Source organism: Crocodylus porosus, unplaced genomic scaffold, assembly GCF_001723895.1.
Source record: "Crocodylus porosus isolate Cpor-Errol unplaced genomic scaffold, CroPor_comp1, whole genome shotgun sequence".
In the NCBI taxonomy this organism is placed as follows: Eukaryota; Metazoa; Chordata; order Crocodylia; family Crocodylidae; genus Crocodylus; species Crocodylus porosus.
The window spans coordinates 2558259-2575481 of record NW_017728921.1 but is presented as its reverse complement, the minus strand read 5'-3'; the positions used below and the strand labels follow the sequence as shown (position 1 = coordinate 2575481).

Here is a 17223-nt window from a genome sequence, read left to right as displayed (position 1 = left end):
AGCTCCCCAGGTTAATTAAATAAAACCTTGGTAGGAAATGCCACGCACCTTGCTAGGCACTGCTTTCACCAGTCCTCCCTCTTCCTCCGGCTCTTCTTCCTTTTCTGATGAGGATTCTTCTTCTTTGCCCGAAGTCTCATCACCTTCCTCCCCCTCGCTGTCCAGTTCCAGTGGTCTTGCTGGCCGCCTCCGAACTCCTACTGCTTCTGCATTGCTCTTGGACAGGTCGGAAGATACGTCGGGCACATCTCTGTCCCTCTCAGATTCTGGTGGACGAAGACAAGAGGAGACAGTTGCAATGGACACTCTCACACAAAGACTATGAAGGGGTCAGACAGCGCATGTAAGCTCCTCACACTGGCCTTTCAAGAGCAGCAAGGCCAGGGTGCTATGGGAAAGGCCACCTCTGCTCCAAATTCACCTTGCAATTTAACAAATGACACAATGGGTGGGTGCAACAACCAGAAGGAGAGGACGTATGCGGACGAGAAAGGAGCAGTGTTACTGTGGCAGGTGTCTAGTGGTTTGTGGGTTTCATTTTGATACAGATGAACAAAAACAGTGATTATATAGGTGTCCTGGGGGGGCCAGCAGCCGGTGCAACTTATCACAGGCTTCCTGGGGTTTATTTTACATTTGGTGCCTAGGCGGTGCCCTTGTCTCTCCTTAGAGCCGAGTTAAAGGGCACTCGCCTGCATTGCATAGAAACATGCTGTGTAGTACAGATGGGCAGTGACATTTCTCTATCAAACAGCTTCTACCTAAGCACTTCCTGGTATTTCTTTGTGCCCTCTCCCACAAAACTTGGCTCCTCTTGTGGGCCCATATAGATAAAAGGTCCCCAGCAAAGGTAGAGGACCGAAGACGCTGGCCCACAAGGTCCCTTCCAGTTCTATGCTCCTACATCTCGAGAGGGAGTTTAAAGGGGAGCAAGACCTGGGCCTGCTCGGGTTGGATGTCCCATGCAAAAGGGGCAGCAGGAAAGAAAGACAACGTCTGTGGGGGAAGCTGGTGAGAGGGGAGGAACGCAATGGAGAAGGTGACACAAGAGGGGGTTAGGGCGGAGAAGCAGAGAGGGACTACTGATCCCTGCTGGGAAGGTGGGGGTGGAAAGACCCACATTCAAAAGGATGGAGAGAAAGGAGCCGTGCATGGAGCGGCGCAAGTGAAGTGACAGAGCGGGACAATGACAAACGGAGACTGGAGTTGATGTGGAGGAGACAAGGTGAGTGAGAGAAGCCTGCAGAAGTGAGAAGAGAAGGCGGCAAGGGCCTGGGCGAGAGTTTTAGTAGTGCGGACATGGAAGAAAAGGCTGGAGTGTGAAGGAGTACGCAGCACCTTGGAGTGACGACACTCGCTGAGGCTGTACGTGCCAACGGGACATGCTCCACCCCAACCGAACGGGCCCAAAGTTGGGAGAAGGAAGCAAAAGCTCAGTACACCTCAGCCACCGTCCAGCTACTGCTGACTCCTTGGCACCCTCTCCCAGCCAGACTGCTCTACCACACCTCCTTTCCAAGCCTGCCCCTGGTACGAGCTTGATTTTGTGCTGAACCATTGCTATGCTGACTGCCCTCTGGTTACCCTAGCTGCGTCCTAGGCCTGTCCTTCGTGCACGGGCACAGTGTTCACCCTTCGCAGGCTGCAAGTTTATAATATAACCTGTATTTGTCTTGAAAGAGCTGGAAGATGGCATTTGGTGCCAAAGACTTGGGCCCTTCTGGGAGAGCCAGGGGGCGGGAGGCTGCTTCCACCTGGAGCAGCAGCTTTCTCTGTTTGCAGCAAAATAAGTTACCAAGGTCACACTATTTTAAAATGCTGAGTGTGTGTGGGGGGGAGGGTATGGTCCCAATTCAGCAAATTACTGATTTTTAAAATCAAGTGCCTGGCAAACCAGCTTTTTCTGGCTGACTTCCACGACACCTTTCCTATCAGTGGCACCGTGCTGGGGTGTGGTGGATAAACTGGAAACGAACACAGTTTAAAGGATTCTGCTTTGATACAGTTCTGCATTTGCTTTTGCGTTTCAATCACAGACCAGAGGGTTTGCAAACCTTCATCTTCATCGTCAATAGAAGTGGAGGGTCTAATCCTCTTCTGATCCCCTGCGGAGGCAGCTTCGGGCGGCTCCTTTCTCTTCACCTGAGCAAAGAACAGAATTAGCATGTCTCAAAGGGCTCGAAAAACACAAGAAACCAACTTCGCAAGCACTGCAGTGGCTTTATTTTGCTGGAGCGATGCAGGTCCAGAAAGCATCACCTGCCTCTCAAAAGCGACTGATCAGTTTTGTTCTGGTCACAAATAACATTTCTGTGAATGAAATTCTGCCCTGATTAACACCCATCTTGGCACGATCAGGTCGGCGTCTCCCATGGGCACCTGACGCCAATACACGAATCCAGCCTGAAGAAAACTTGCACCCACCATGATGCTCGGGGAAATGCAACAGAGCCAGAGGCAGCTCAAAGAAACTGCTAAGCATGGTCGGTGCTAACCTAGGATTTTGCAACCAGGCTTCAGCTACCTCAGCTCCTCCCCGCTCAATTTGAAAATCCACACGTGTCAAACTTTACACTCTTTCTGCTAACGCAAATTAGGCAGTTTACCTGGCAAGAAAGTTTAAACTGTGTTAATGAAGGAATATATGACCCATGCCCACCCTGGTGTAAGTAGGTCCCATAACCACGGGAGCAATCCGGGTCCTAGTTAGCAGAAGCAAGGTTTTAAACTAGCACCGCAGCATTTCCTCTGCTCCAGGCAACCCCCAGCTTCCCTGAGGAGAGAGACCCCCCTTCCCACAGGCTACTGTTAATGGTTAGAAGTGAGGGCAGAAGTAATCAGGGCTGGATGTTATGTTATGTATTCACTTTGGGTTCAAAAAGCAATGAGATTCTGCCTTTCTCATTTCTTACCCGACTCTTATATTTGCAGCTGGGAAACAAGCTAAGCAGAAAAGGGAAAGAGCTGCTGGTGCTACCAGCTCCTGGGGATGCGGAGGGAGGAAGGAGGCCATGATTGCCACGCTGGTTTTTGACTCACCTTGAAAGACGGCAGGCGGATGGCCCCTCGCAACCCAATGCCCAAGCCAATTCCCTCGTAGCCCAGCCCTTCTCCTTTGTTCCAGTTCTCCAAGAGACAGGATGTGATCCGATCCTTCGGCTTTGGTTTCTCCTCCACTTCTCCTCCTGACTTCACTGGAGTGAGTGATGCCTGCATGAGAGAAACCAGACTTAAAGAAAGGGCAAAACGCAGGCGGGTGCGCAAGCTCAGGAAACACCTCAGCTCGAGCGCTCTGGGAAGGACGACCACAGGTAGTTTCCCTGAGGGTGGCAGCTCCTCGAGATGAACCAGGATGCCGCATCCATTCAAAACAGGGGATACAAGAGCTCGTTCGAAAGTCTGAACGTCGGCCAGCTGGGAACACGTCGCGTACAGAATGCGCTTGCTCAGGTTTCCACCGGCCAAATGTGACATGGCGCTGCATGTCCACAGACACGCACGTGCTGGCGTGCCCCGTGTATGGCCCTCCTGCATGCGGTGCCGCTTGGGACAATTTGCACTTTTTCCCAAACGAATTCATCACCGCATTATTGAGAAGACATTTGGGTTTGTAAAGGAAAAGAAAAAGCAAAGCCGACCAGCCCAAATTTCACCTGGCAAGCTTGAGAGCAGCTTTTAAAACTGCCTGTTACTTTCTGGTGCTGAAGGCCCAAGCGAAGACACTTGATGTCCAGGAGCACTGCAACCTCAGCTGCTCCCAGTGGTAACCGGTGCAGAGAGCTGAGACAGGCAAGATGAAGTCCAGGCAAGACTGGACGGCCTGCGTCAGCTTTGCGAACCTCAGCAAGGCGGCAAAACTCTTTAACGCATTCAGATCCCTCCTGTTGGGTCTGGGATCTCTCTGAAGCCATGGTTTAAAATGGCTGGGGAAAATGACCTGGCTACACCTCATACACCGTATATAATCTTCTTCCATGGGGCATTTTAATAAGCAGTTTTCTCTGACCGTGACACACTAGATGCTTTGAGAAACAGTCAGAGCACGTCTTAGATTTCCTGCTGCCAAATACGCAGTGCCGCGCAGCCTTTTCCGGGAGCAGTAACTAGGTGTGGAGCTGTCTTTGCCGCTCCTGATGAAGGAAAGCAGTGAACGTTCTCACCGCGCCCACGTATTGCTCCAGACCAAGCCGTGCTTGCCAATGCCCCTCGCTGGCAGGTCACACTTAAAACAGGGGGTGGATCAAAGCCTTTCAGACCACCGGACAAGGCAACTGGGCAGCACCACCAAGTCGAGGGCCTCAGTTCAGGCTGCCACCTTCAGAGAAAGGTGGCAGCCTAAACTGCCACTTGCAGAGAAAGACCGAACCCAGAACTCACATTGAAGGAGAAAAGAAAGAAAAACACACACGACAGACCTAGATCTAAGAGGCAGCCTCATAAAAGACATGAGCAGAAGCGATCGTGATCCACATCACTTACCCTCCTACGTCCACTGATGAAGAAGTGAACATGCAAACTTTTTGAATGATTCCTACACCCGGACCTCACAACCCGCAAAGGAGGATACTTACCTTTCAGAGGGAACGGTCCCAATTTGTCCTCTGAGCCCAGAAACTTGTCCCTGCTGTTCTTCCCGGGTGCGCATGTCTACCCGAGTAACCGGGCTGCACCCATGTCATGACGGAGCGATCTGCACTGAACAGTACTAGCGTGCTTTGCATGGATTCAGAAAGCAAACGCCTTTAAAACCTAAACCTACATAAGATTAGGTTTCATTTGGTGTCATACAGAATTTGTAAGTGAAACCAAGATTGTTAATGAAGGTTTCCCTTGCGTTTTAACGTAGGCACAGCATGATAGGGCCAAAATGATACAAGCCAAAGAAAAACGATGTGTCTGATTTTGGTTACCAGGGTCTCAGTTCGTACTGATAAAGAACATCAGAGGCCGCTATAACCCGAAATGGAAAATATATAACTGGAACCTTTTAGTTCTTCAGAGACTTGGTCATGAGACTTTGGGGGGGATTGAAAGAGAATATACACGTTTTGACCTGACAGGTTTGAAGCGAGGGGCAATAGGATTCAATTCGTATTAGCTCTAATGGAGTCTAAAGAATGAATCTGAAAAATCCATTATCAAACAGCCAAAAAAGTGACCTCACAACCAGTATCTGAAGGTTGAATCCTTGGACTGCTGTTAATGGACGCAATTTTCCCACGTTCCCTGTAAATGCCAAGTGGCAATTACAAGGTCAGCTCATTTGCTAACAAGGAGCAAACCGAACAAGAATATCAAATGCAGAATATGGGTAGCGCTTGATTATCAGGCCGTCTTCCCACCTCAAAACAGCTGGCCTGAGAAGCTAACCCTGGCCCAGGCAGTGTGCGGGTTGGGTTTGGACCTCTGGTTCTGCTGCTATTTGGTTAAGTCCTTCCTCTAAATTGTGTCAGCGGATGCAGTGCTACACCGCTGCCATTATGACATTGCAAAAGAATCCTGCTTCACCCAGTGTCATGCTAAAAAATGACCAATGCTAAAGAAGGTTTCAAATCTACAAAAATCCTCTAATTGTGTCATCGTTATACCTTGCACAGTGTAAAGGGAGGCTTCCCCAGATGTCAGCTGACGATCAGCTTAGGGCCTGAAGTGCCAACAGCTCTGGCAGTCCTGACTGGCAGTAGGTTAACTTCATATCTCATTTTCATAGTGCAATTTTATACTTTAATCTTATTAGACCATTCATTGCAGTCAGCTCCCATGGCAGGGATTCTTGCAAGCTGGGGATGGGTATTCAGTAACTGCGCTGCAAAATGTTTTATTGCAACAAACTGTAGGTTGTAAGAAGGAGAGTTTTGAGGCTTATATTGATTTTCAGAGGGCCACCATTTTTACGGGGGTGTTTGCCAAGCCCAGTTCACTGCTTGGGATATACCTTAAAATCGGCCACGAGGGGATCAGACACTCTGTGCTCAAGTATTTCTTAGAGAGACCCCTACAACTTTAATTTACCTGCACTCGGCTTTCATGTTAGTTGAAGTCCCCCAACTACACGGCGGGGTTGGGAAACACCCGCCTGCCACTGAAGTCCTGCCCCAGAGCCCTGCAGGTGACAGGACACATGACCAAGGGAAAACCTCGTGGCTAGCTAGGAGTCACCACTTCTTGGGAGAAGGGAGAGCCTGGGCCTCCCCTACAGCCCCGTGCACAGAGGTGCGACGCACAACAGCAAGAGACAGCTCTTACCTTTGCCAGACGTTCTTTCTTGTCCCACCAGTCGTCGAACGCCCTGAATGCCACCACCTCGACCATCTTGCGGTTCAAGTCCCTTTTCATGATTGCTTTCAGTTCTTTCACAATCACCAAGAGGACGCCGTCCACGGTAGCTTTGTGCGGGTCTTCCTTCTTTGGCTCGTAACCCGGCGGAGGAACAGAGGGGTCAAACTTGGGCAACGGGGGCCACTGCTGCCCGCGGCCAATGACTGCCCCCATGGAGAAGGGGCGGTAGGGAGGAAGATTCACAAACTGCATGCGGCCCCCCATGAACGGTGGGTACTGGTAGGTGTTCTGGCCCTGCATCATCCGGCTCAGCATCTGAGTTTGCATCTGAAAGGACATGGGCATGCCACCCCACTGGTTGCCCAAGACGCTTATCATATCCACCTGCATGACGGGAAACATGCCCGGGTGGAACGGAGGAAGGGGAGGCAAGATGTGAGGTGGGGGGACCCCAGGCGGTGCAGGGAGCGGAGGGGGAGGGACAGTGACCGCTGGGTGAGTCGGTGGAGGCGGCGGTGGGAGAGGCGGTGGCATCGGGAAGCCTGGCTGGGGCGGGGGCGGGGGCGGAAGAGGTGGGAACCCCGGCGGGGGCATGGGTATTGAGGGAGCCATCACAGCCGAGTTGTTAACGGAGGAGTTCACCACGATGGTTTTGGCACACTCTGCACTGGTGATTGGTGCAGAATTCATTTCATCGTCGGATATTTCCATGTCCTCCCCTGACGAATGCTGACCCTGCAGCAGAGGAGAGAAGGAAGAAGAAACACGGGCTTTTAACTTCGGTCAAGGTATCGCGAAGGTAAAACGGCTGCTTGAAACAAGGATCACGTTTTAATTGCAAACCATCTAAAGGAATGCAACGTACAGGAAGGTGGGTCCCGCTGGGCACGTGGCAGAGGACACAAAGAAATACTGGGACGTGCTTCGGTAGAAGCTGTCCGACAGAGAAACATCCTTCCCCACCCAGGTTATGCAGCGTGTTTCTACGCACTGCAAGCGAGCGCTCTCGCATTCGGTTAAACACACACAGCCCAGACCTCACTCGGTGGGAAAGACGTGGAGACTTTACTTATAGACTACTGATAAATTGTAAAACAGAGAATAAACTACAAGAAAGGTAACCGATATCCAACAAGGCAGTGCTTGCATAAGTTAAATCATAATCCCTAGCTCTCCCCTGCAGTCAATATTTATCCCTCACTAGAAGGAAGACGTTAGTCTCGCATTAAATGTTTGCTGCTGTTGAACTGAGGCTTTGTAACTACCCCAGAGTGATTCAGACTTAGAAATGAACCTCAAATCCACTGAAAATGTCTGTGCATTGCACACCGAACCCCGCAATCCTCTGAGCAGAAGAAAGGGAAGAGAAAGAAACTCTGGCTCCATGTCTATGTAGGACAAACGCTGTTGAACCGCACAGAATATGGAAAGAGATTTTGCATTTTATACTAAGTCCCACCTCAACGGTCAAGGGTGCTATTATGCAAAGAAATTAAAGAAAAATCAAGGGCACGGCTTGTTCTGAGATTCATAAAGCTCCTGGCGGAGATGCCTTGATGCAGCAGAAAAGTAACTGGGCGGCTAGATCCATTCAGGGCCTGGTCCCATGTAACGAGATCTCACGGGCCGGGAGGGTACCTGAGGCTTGAAATCTGCCTGTCACGCTAGAAGCAGAGGTAGGAGGATCAGAGCCCGCCCACGACAAATACAGAAACAGAGTAGGGATTTCCAGCAACAAAGCACAAGGGCTGCACGATACACAGAGGCAGTTCAATCGCAGCGGGATGAAGCTCCTTATTAACCAGGTCTCGGTACTAACACGTTGAGCAATGCTCCCCTCTCTCTGACCCCATAGGGAGGACACCAGTTTCAGCTTGCCCTCTTCCAGCTAACAGCACTGAGAAGTAGGACCGCAGCCAATGCATGAACACTACTAGACCCACTTTCTTATACATTTTTTGCAAGCAGTTCCTCCTTCCCAAGAGTCGCGCGCAGGAAGGCAGAAGCAGCAGCCGACATTTGCCGTGAAGTGAACTGAATAAAGAGCCCCCCGACCTCACAGCCCAAGAGACGGTGACCGGTCGAAGCCCACCGCGCCTGCCCCCGCTTTGCGCCAGCCGCCAGGGAGCTCGCAACTGGGAATTGTGCTTGCAGAGGGGCAAACATGTCGGCAAGCCTGCTGAACCAGCTCCATTGTGAATCTGGACCTGGTGGGACTTGGAAAAGAGCTGCAAAAAAAAAAAAGTGAAGCATTAGGCAGGTTTAATCCAACATCATCTCTAGTGCAAGAGAACAGGCTGAATGCAAGCCTTGTAACATCGGGCAGGGAAACCTTTCAACCACAGCAAGTCCCTCAACAACGAAGCGCCAGGCAGTGCCAAACGTGACTCACCTAAAACCCACCACTCGGCAAAGAAGAGATGGTAAAAAAAAGCAAGGAAGTGGCGAGGAACCACCAGCATACATGTAAAAGTGCCTGCAAGGTGCAAGGGATGCCTCCGAAAGGCAGGTAACAGCAGTCTGTGTCTGCCCCCGTTGCAGCTCTTCTGTGCCCCAGGTGGAAATGGCTCCACCGAGAGCGGGTGCTGCACTGCCGGGGGAGCGTGCAAATCCACCCCGGCACGCTCCGGGTGACCGGCTGACACTGCACGACCGAGCGCGCCTGCGGCGGGGAACAGCAACCTGCTTTCCAGCTGCTCACCCTTTCTATCCCAAGCAGCCCTCGACTTACTCCCTAACATTTCCAGTTGCGTTTCAGAGACCTCGCAGCCTTGCCCCAGCCCCTCCTGGCGCCTGGAGAGGCAGCGGACGGCCCGCCGCGCACGAGGGCTGCTGCGAGTCGGGGCGGCGCTGCCGTGCCCAGCGGCAGGGCTGCAGCGAATGGGGCACGGCGAACGGGCAGACAGGCTGTCAGGGAGCTTGCTCTGAAACCAAACCCATTTTTCAGCAAGCAAAGCGAGAAAAGTGTCATTAAAAGCCTCCGGGGCCAGTCGAAAGTGGTGCTGAGTGTAAAATATCCGTTACTGGCTACAGAGCCTGGCGCGTCTGGCTTGCTGAGCTACGACAGAAGTGGCTCTACGCCCCGACGCCCGAGCGGTGCCGAGACCTGATGGGAAAGTCAGCGCACGGCCTCAAGGTGGAGCATGAGTACCAGACAGGAAGGCAGAAAACGAAGGTACTGCATCGTCAGTGGCCCTGGGCAGACGCCGTCTTCCCATCCCGCCTCTTCTGCACGGGCGCCCAAGCCCACCGCAGCACTGGGCAGCTGGCCGGCCGGGTCCCGAGGATCCAGTCCAAGCCACCGCCTTTATGGAGCAAGGCGAGGTGCCAAAAATCAGCAGCAAGCCTCTCGCTTGCACTAATGCCGCGCCGTCGGGCTATTCATAGCATAACGCAAAGACGTGCTCGTTGGCTTCCCGCCACCCTGCGAGGGCCAATTCAGCCAGAGGTCACCGTCTTGGGCGGCCTTACCTACAAGGTGAAATTAGATGAATGGCAACAGGGCTACCCTGGCTTCTCTGAAACAAACTTACTAAAGAACTTTGTCCCTTAAACAGCTTTATTTGGTGTTTTAAGCTACGCTTAAATGAGAAGTGCAAACGCAAGGTTTTGGGTTGGTGCACGGCTGAAGGACTGCTGTAATTTAATGGGAAGGCTGACATTTGTAGCGGGGGGGAAGCTGCAGTAGATTTCCAGACTTTTGACAACGGCAGGGCTGGCAATTCACTCGACTACGGAGAGTGGACAGGATATTTTTATCCCCAAAGGGCTGGAAAGTGAGAGAAGAAAGAAAACGGCAGGGGGACACCAAGGGAAAAGGAAAAAAAACCCACATGAAGTTAGGAGAGAGAGGTCAAATCAAGAGACGGTCGTCTAGAAGAAAGAGGCTTTCAAGGAAGCTAAGAGAGGTGAAACGTTTGAAGAGGATGAATAGTCACAGAAAAGTTCTGTTCAAGGGAGGGAAGCATGAATGCTGAAAAAGAACGGGAAGAAAGACATCACGGTACAGAAGCAAGAAATCAAAGGAAGACACAAAGAAAATAACACTGCTGTACTGAGATCCTTTATTCGACTTCCAGGACCCAGGGTTTGCCAGGGTCAGCAGTTTGCAGCGGACAAAGCTGAACGTTTTCTCTGGGATGCCCGAGACGCAGCAGCACCCTCTCCCCACACCCGCTCTGCTCGGGATGCAAGCGTCCCCCCCCGGGGGGAATGAACAAGCAGGCAGCACCCGCACCACCTGGGCACCCCACTTCCACCAGCCCCCGGGGCCGTATTCAGGCCGTGTTCTGGATCTTATCTTCGTATTTCAAAGAGCCAGTTTGTAAGGGACTTCAGGGCAGCCCGCTTCTGCCACAGGAAAAGCAAAAGCCATTTTCAACGGTATCAAGCTGTGCCGCACTCGAGACACTGGCACTGCCCTCCCCACTTTGCATTGGTGAGATCGGGAGTTAGCAAAACAGGTCTTTGATTATACGCCTGGCACAGGTTTCACAGGTGCTTTAGGCAGGCAACTTTGCTTAGATTCATTTCAGCATAACTGGTTTTAAATAGCCTCCCTCATTGCTCATCCGGAACAGCAGCTGTCATGCCCGATACCAGTACAGAGAGCTGCCAACAGGCAGAGCTTTTTAGGGTTAAGGAAAAGGAAGATGACATCTTGAGATCTGATCCCAGAGCCAAGCGTAACTCCGAGCAGTGACCAAAAGTAGTCACTACTTGATGGCCCAAAGCAGTGGCCTGCCCAGCTAGAGCACAGCGCTCGCCAGCGTGAACGCAGGAAGACGAGGCCTGAGAGTGGCCATCTCACCCGTCAAAGCTTTCACTGGAACTAACTCGGGTGCATTTCACATACATTCACTTCGTTTTAAGTTAAACGAGTCTGACCAGGTACTTGTGTTGAGATCCCAGCTACACGCCCTCTGACAGGTCATCTGAACCCGACAGCTTGCAGCCACTTGTGCTCAAATCTGCACTGCGGGACCATCGTGCAGGTGTGCAAGGCAGCCTGCACCACTCAGTGCCAAAGACTGCTCCCCCAAAACCGTGCAGCGAACGGCACAGGGTCAGCAATCCCTGATGAACTATCCAGCACTAAGAAAATGAAATGCGGGTTAAACAGCATTTGACATGATGTAATAAGTGCTCATGAATATTGATGAAGACACAAAGCATCACTTGCTTGCAAGACGTGGCGAGTCCACAGGCCACTCCAGCTAGCAATCAAAACCCCCCCCAAAAACCAGGGAACAGTTTTGCTTTCTCCGTCTCCTTCAACAACATGCATCTTAGAAAACAAAATGTTGCATTCAACTTCCTTCTCCTGTAGTTTCAAAAACAAAAATTCCTTTTTATCACATTAAAAAAATGCTCCCTGCATCTAAGTGCATGTGGAATATAAAAAGCAGTCATTCAAATTATTTCAAATTTACCAACTGGAGCACTTTTTTTAATACGATAAGTGAGCCAAAAATCCTCCTTCGTCTACACCTCCTGGTGAATGGGGGGCAGAATTTAGTCCTTAAAACTACTGACTACAAATCCAAATATTTCATAGTTAAATGGCAACATTCTTAGGAATTTCAAATCTCATGAAGGCTTCACAAGCAAGCTAGAATAGGCATCAATACTGCTTCGTGAAGAAACACTTGTTATAACTCTGCAGAATAATAAAAGGACTAGCACTTAAAGGATTTCACTGGACTTTGGACAAGTGAAGACCTCAGCAGGCTTCATGAAGGGAGCACGTAGCAGCATTCGTCTGCTGAAACAAACGGCCCACGCGCTCTGCAGGCGACGGCACTGGGGGCTGGCACTTGTGCGACGTAACCAGGTTGCACAGCACGTCGGGAGTGGAAAGTAAGACCAGAGCCCCGGTCCTTCCACCAGACTACCGCCACTGCTTTGCACAGGATTTGATGGGTGTGCTCCTGCCAGCCGGCTCTCTGCGCTCAACAAGGGAAGGATAAGCCTGCGGCCCAGGGAAGACAGTGGCTCGTGGTTCTCTTGCATACATCCCGCCCTGACCGATTTTCTTGATTGTGTGCATGTGTGTGCGCTTAAAAAAAAAAAAAATCACACTCAACACACCCAGCCTCTTCCCTTTCACCGACAGTAAAGCACGGTTTGCCACACATCATCCAAATCAGAGAGGGGAGGTGCTGGCTGTAGGTGTCTGCCAGTCTGGTTTTCCTCTAGCCGATGCTGCCAGGGAGAACCGTGCGTCAAGCAGACAGCCCAGCTCCGAGCGACACGCTGCCTTTCGGGAAGTGCAACGATGCAGCGGCATGACCTAGCACGAAGTGCATTGTGCTTTGTGGTGCTAAGCACGGGGTTGAAACAAATGCTAAAACGCCTATTTATGACACATGCAAGCAGCTACTCCATTTTACCGGCAATCCTGAGACGAACCTTTCTTTGATCAATGTACCTGTCCTGTAGGCTGTCTAGGAACCGATGTTTTCTGTGACGGCAGCAAGCTGGCGGCAGCCTGCCTGGGGCAACATGCAGCTCAGTGTGGGCTACAAAACCCACCCGAGAAGCTGGTTAGACAGTGGGGCAATGATCCTTTACTCCCTTTTGGGCTCTTTTGAGGAACCAGGCACCCAAGGCTAGTTTAAGAAGAGCTCAGGTACTTCTTTGCTACACTGCAGTTACAACACTGTAGACACATACTCAAGAGAGGGTACAACGGATTACGGCCTTCTACCAATACCCGACACATTGGTTACTTGAGTCCTGCATCTCGCCTAGACGGCATGCATGCTGCTCTTGACTTCTGCTGCTCTTCAAGGAAGTACACGGATTATATCAGTCTCCTTAAATTCTGCTAACGGTCTTCTCCCAAGAGCTCCACTGGTTTTATTTGCTCACTACACCCATCCTGCCACCCGACTCCTGCTCCGGGTCAACATTACCCACCGCTCGTGCCGACCGGGCTCCGCATGGCATCAGTGTGGCTTCAAGCTCTCTGCTCTTAGGACGATGACTTCAGAGTGTCGTCAGGTCCAGCCCCCCTGGGACTTGGGCAGGAAAGACTGCTGGGGTCTGATGACCCCAGCAAGATGGGCGTCAAGATGCTTTTTAAAGGTTCCCTGTTCTTCTCCTTTGTCACATGTGCTTTCACTACTGAAAAATGTATATGGGCAGATAAGCTGTAAGATGATAATAAGATTATTTCTAGCTGGTAACTTGTGTTAACAACAAATTATCTTAATCAAAGAAGGGCACCCGCACAAGTCTACGTTTTTATAAGCCTTCATAGCGTGGGTTATTCAAAGGAAGTGCCATAAGAAGTGGAAAGCAATCTAGGCAAGGAAAGCAGACAACGCTAACAAGCTTGCCCCGGACAGACTGTGTATTGGGTTACAGAAAGGTAGGCTGTCGATGTGCTAGACTTCTTTAGATCCTGACTGCTCACCGTAAACCTAAGGGCAGACACTACAGCCACAATCCAAGCGCTAAATAATGGCAGGATCTCACTTGACACATGCTCTGTCTTAGCTGGTTCCCACTTATGCCCTTAGACCGTTAGTTATTTGCTGAAAGGACACGTGGTCTGCTTAGCACTGATCAGAGTCTGGTGCGCTCCTGCAGCAGGACAACAGCAATAATAATATGAACATACTCATTAAAACAGAAAGGGCCCTCCTGGAACGAGAGGAGAAAAATCAAATGCCGTCACCCTAATTGACACTGCTTCATTTAAATGCTCAGAGGAAACCTTCAGCTGCCACCTCAAAACGCAGAGGGCTGGAAGGTGCGGTTCCCCAGCGCACCAGGGCTCCCTCCAAGGACGGCTGGCTATGTAAAGAAATGCCACCCTGGCGCGTGTTTGTGTCTCACAATGTGCCAGGCTCAGGTGCGGGTTCCTAATTAGAGCGTGCCTCGCGCAGCAAGAAGCCAGGATAAGGGCGCTGGGAAACATCTAAGCAAGTTGGCTAGCCAAGCCCAGCTCACCTGAGCATTTTAATAAGCAGCAGACCCGCTCTCTCGTGGGGAGGGGCGAAGAAATGTGTAGGGCTAATGCCAACACAGGCGGGAGAGCCACTTATTCACGGCAAATGTCTTCTTTCTACTCAAAAGCATTAGATTGTTGAAAGAGCTGGGCTGAAGCGTTGGAAGAGTTCAATCCAGGAAACTAAGATGGTGAAGGGACGCACGATGGCATGAAAATGCTTCCTGGCGGTCCACAGTGAAAAGCTGGGACACAGTATTGCCAACCCCCCGATCCGCAAATCATGAGACAAATGCTTACAACAACAAAAATAATCACGAGACTAGCACGTAAATCATGGGATGCTATTTTTGAAGTGTGTGTGGGGGCGATATCTGTGAAGGAGCCTGGCAGGATGCGGGGCTGCGGGTCCGGAGCGGGAGGCTGAACTCCTGGGGCCGGCGGGACTTCAGTGGGAGCCAGTCTCTCAAAGTAAAGACCAGAGAACGTCTTCGCAGAAAGAGATGCGACACCGGTGTAAGTAGCTGGCGTGCACTTCCCTGCGACCAAGGCCCTAAACTCTCGGTCAGGAGCGGCTGGGGGCTTTGCGTGGGGGGAGGATGTACCTGGCAGCAGGGCTCACCCATCCTGAACAAGTGTCGCTGCCGGGCACAGATGCGACTTAGTCAAGTCTTTCCTCCCTCTGCGAGCGGGCAATTTCCAGAACAAGAGCCGAGCTGGGGGCTTAATATTCAGTCATTTAGTGACATCCCTGGCAAGGAAGGCACTTTCTCCAGAAGGGAATACGCTTCCTGCTTCCCCTGGGATGCCGTCACGCACAGCAGCCTCCCAGGCGTCTGCAGGGACAAGCTCTGAGGAAAAGGAAAGCAAAGGTTTGGCCCGTGCTGCTTCCCAGGTGGGCGCTTTGTTTGCTTGGAGCCCAGTGAGGAGGCCAGGGGAGCCAGTCCCTCGTCAGCCTTGGAGCGCTTTGCCCTGCTTTCCCTATTTCGGCTGTGCTTTAACTTCAAAGGCTGTAGCCAAGTTAAATCACGTATAAACGGATGGTGAAGAGACCCCCTAGTGCTAAATCAGTCAGGGAGTCTGCCCTGCTTCATTGCAGAGCGGCTGAGCTGGCTGGGGGGAGCCCAGGTAACGCCCGGGGGCTTCAGTGCTGGGAACAAGCAAGGCAAATCCAGCCGGTCCAGGACCTAGAGGGCATCTCTACAAAACGAGTTTCTCTGTGTCGCTTACTGACATTATTTCTACTATCAGTGCATTGCATCTAAGGCCTTTCCAGGCTGGAAAGAGCAGGAATCTGAGGCCGCCTCTTCCCCCCTGCAGACTTGGCTGCGGAAGACTGCAGCGGGCAAGAAAGCGAGGTGGACTCGGAGTCCTTGGCACCCGGGTGAAGGCGAACCCCGGCAGCGTTTCCACCTCCGGCGACACTGAGCGCGTGCTCCAGGGCGCCGCAGTGGGGTCCCCAAGTGGCAGAAACGGACCAGGACTGTTTTAGCAACCAAAAGTTTGTGGCACTTCAGAATCAAAGTTACAAGATGGAAACTCAGGCTGGAGTCCACGTACAAACACCCCCACTACACATCACACAGTTTAGTACCAGCTAGATCCGAGCGCGACTTCCCAGACTTCTGAATTTACTTTCATATTATTCTCTGCTGCTTTTGCAGCATTTTAATTTTAAGTGGCTACATCAAACTGACTCGTGAGGTCAGTTTTTGCTCTCCAACACATGGAATAAAGCAGATAAGCTTGCAAAGCGTCCTAGCCTGCCAGCTGGGAACTGCCTATAAAGTCCGCTTGGTCTTGCAGAGATACCAACTCCTAGCTGGCAGGCGTCGACCGGTCGGACTGTCTGGCTCCGGTCGGGCATCTCTGCTGAACTCCCACCGTCTGCAAACAAAGGAGTCTGATCTATAATGTGCTGCCAGTTCACACCCACAGGGCTTTCCCCAGCTAGGAGCTCAAAACTGGTGTTGGGATGCAGTGGGCAACCAGGGAGAAAAGCATTTGATAAATCATTTTCCCTCTCTGAATCCCGTGGTGCAAAGCCCAGCAAGCCCAGCTGTGTTACTTCCCTTCAAGAAAACTTCTGTCCGTGAGCTTGTGAGCAGCAGCTCCTTAAAGCAACTCAAAACAGCTCTCTCGCACCGAAGACGTGAGCGGTCTATTCCCCAAAAGGCACAACAGAAACACAGCAAAAAAGGCGCAGAGAGCAAGAGACCTGTACGCCTGGGCTTCACCAGCGCCTTCCCTTCCCTGCGAGGGTTTGGGCAGTCCTGCTCAGCCCGCTCGGAGCTAGGAGGGCCGGCAGGCCGCCTGCATTTCTCTGCTCTCTGTCGGCCGGGATGGCACTTTCTTCCTTCAAGGGGCCGGGAAGAATTATTTAAAGGGAAGGGGAAGGATGATCTTGAGGCTTTGCTATAATCCTGGCTGCAATCATAACGACTGCGACTATGGTTTCCGAGAAGACGGCTTGTGACACTCGTGCAAGATGAAGAACTGCCCACACCGATCTGAGATGGGATGGGGCCGCTCTTGTGAAACACGAGGACTCCGACACAACTGCTTCGGATAAGATGCATTTCTCAGACGCGTCCTTAATGCCCAGACCGAGTAAGATTGGTATTTGGAAAGAGCCTTCCCATTAGCTCAAGATACAAAGTCTTGCATCTTTTCCAAAGCAGGAGAGTCGCAACCGGCCTGATGTTTCAGCGGCATGCAGGCCAAAACCTCGATGCTCAGGAAAGCAGACACGCTAAATTGCTTCTTTGGGAGAAATGGCTGAAGCCGATGGTGAAACCCGGGGGAAGCATCAGTGCAGAAATGGGGAACTTGCTAGGTCAAGACACTCGTTAGGAGATACTGAGCCTTTCACTTCTCGGCTGGCTCCTTGCGACGCTGCTCAGAGCCGCCCCAGAGTCACCGCTCACTGACTGCAGCCCTTCCTGAACCGAATCTGGCAGGCGCGCTGCACTTCCTGAGACCGGCCT

At 51.6% G+C, this 17223-nt stretch overlaps 1 protein-coding gene across 1 annotated transcript in view; it reads right to left on the bottom strand.

Moving 5' to 3' along the window:
- The window catches only part of SETD1B (SET domain containing 1B), a 56995-nt gene that overhangs the window by 17579 nt on the left and 22193 nt on the right, over window positions 1-17223 (bottom strand). The window contains exons 6-9 of the mRNA XM_019539374.1: window positions 6247-7014; window positions 3040-3210; window positions 2055-2142; window positions 49-266 (exon numbers count right to left, since the gene is read on the bottom strand). Of these exons, the coding sequence (XP_019394919.1) occupies window positions 49-266; window positions 2055-2142; window positions 3040-3210; window positions 6247-7014 (1245 nt within the window). The remainder of the gene's footprint in view (window positions 1-48; window positions 267-2054; window positions 2143-3039; window positions 3211-6246; window positions 7015-17223) is intronic.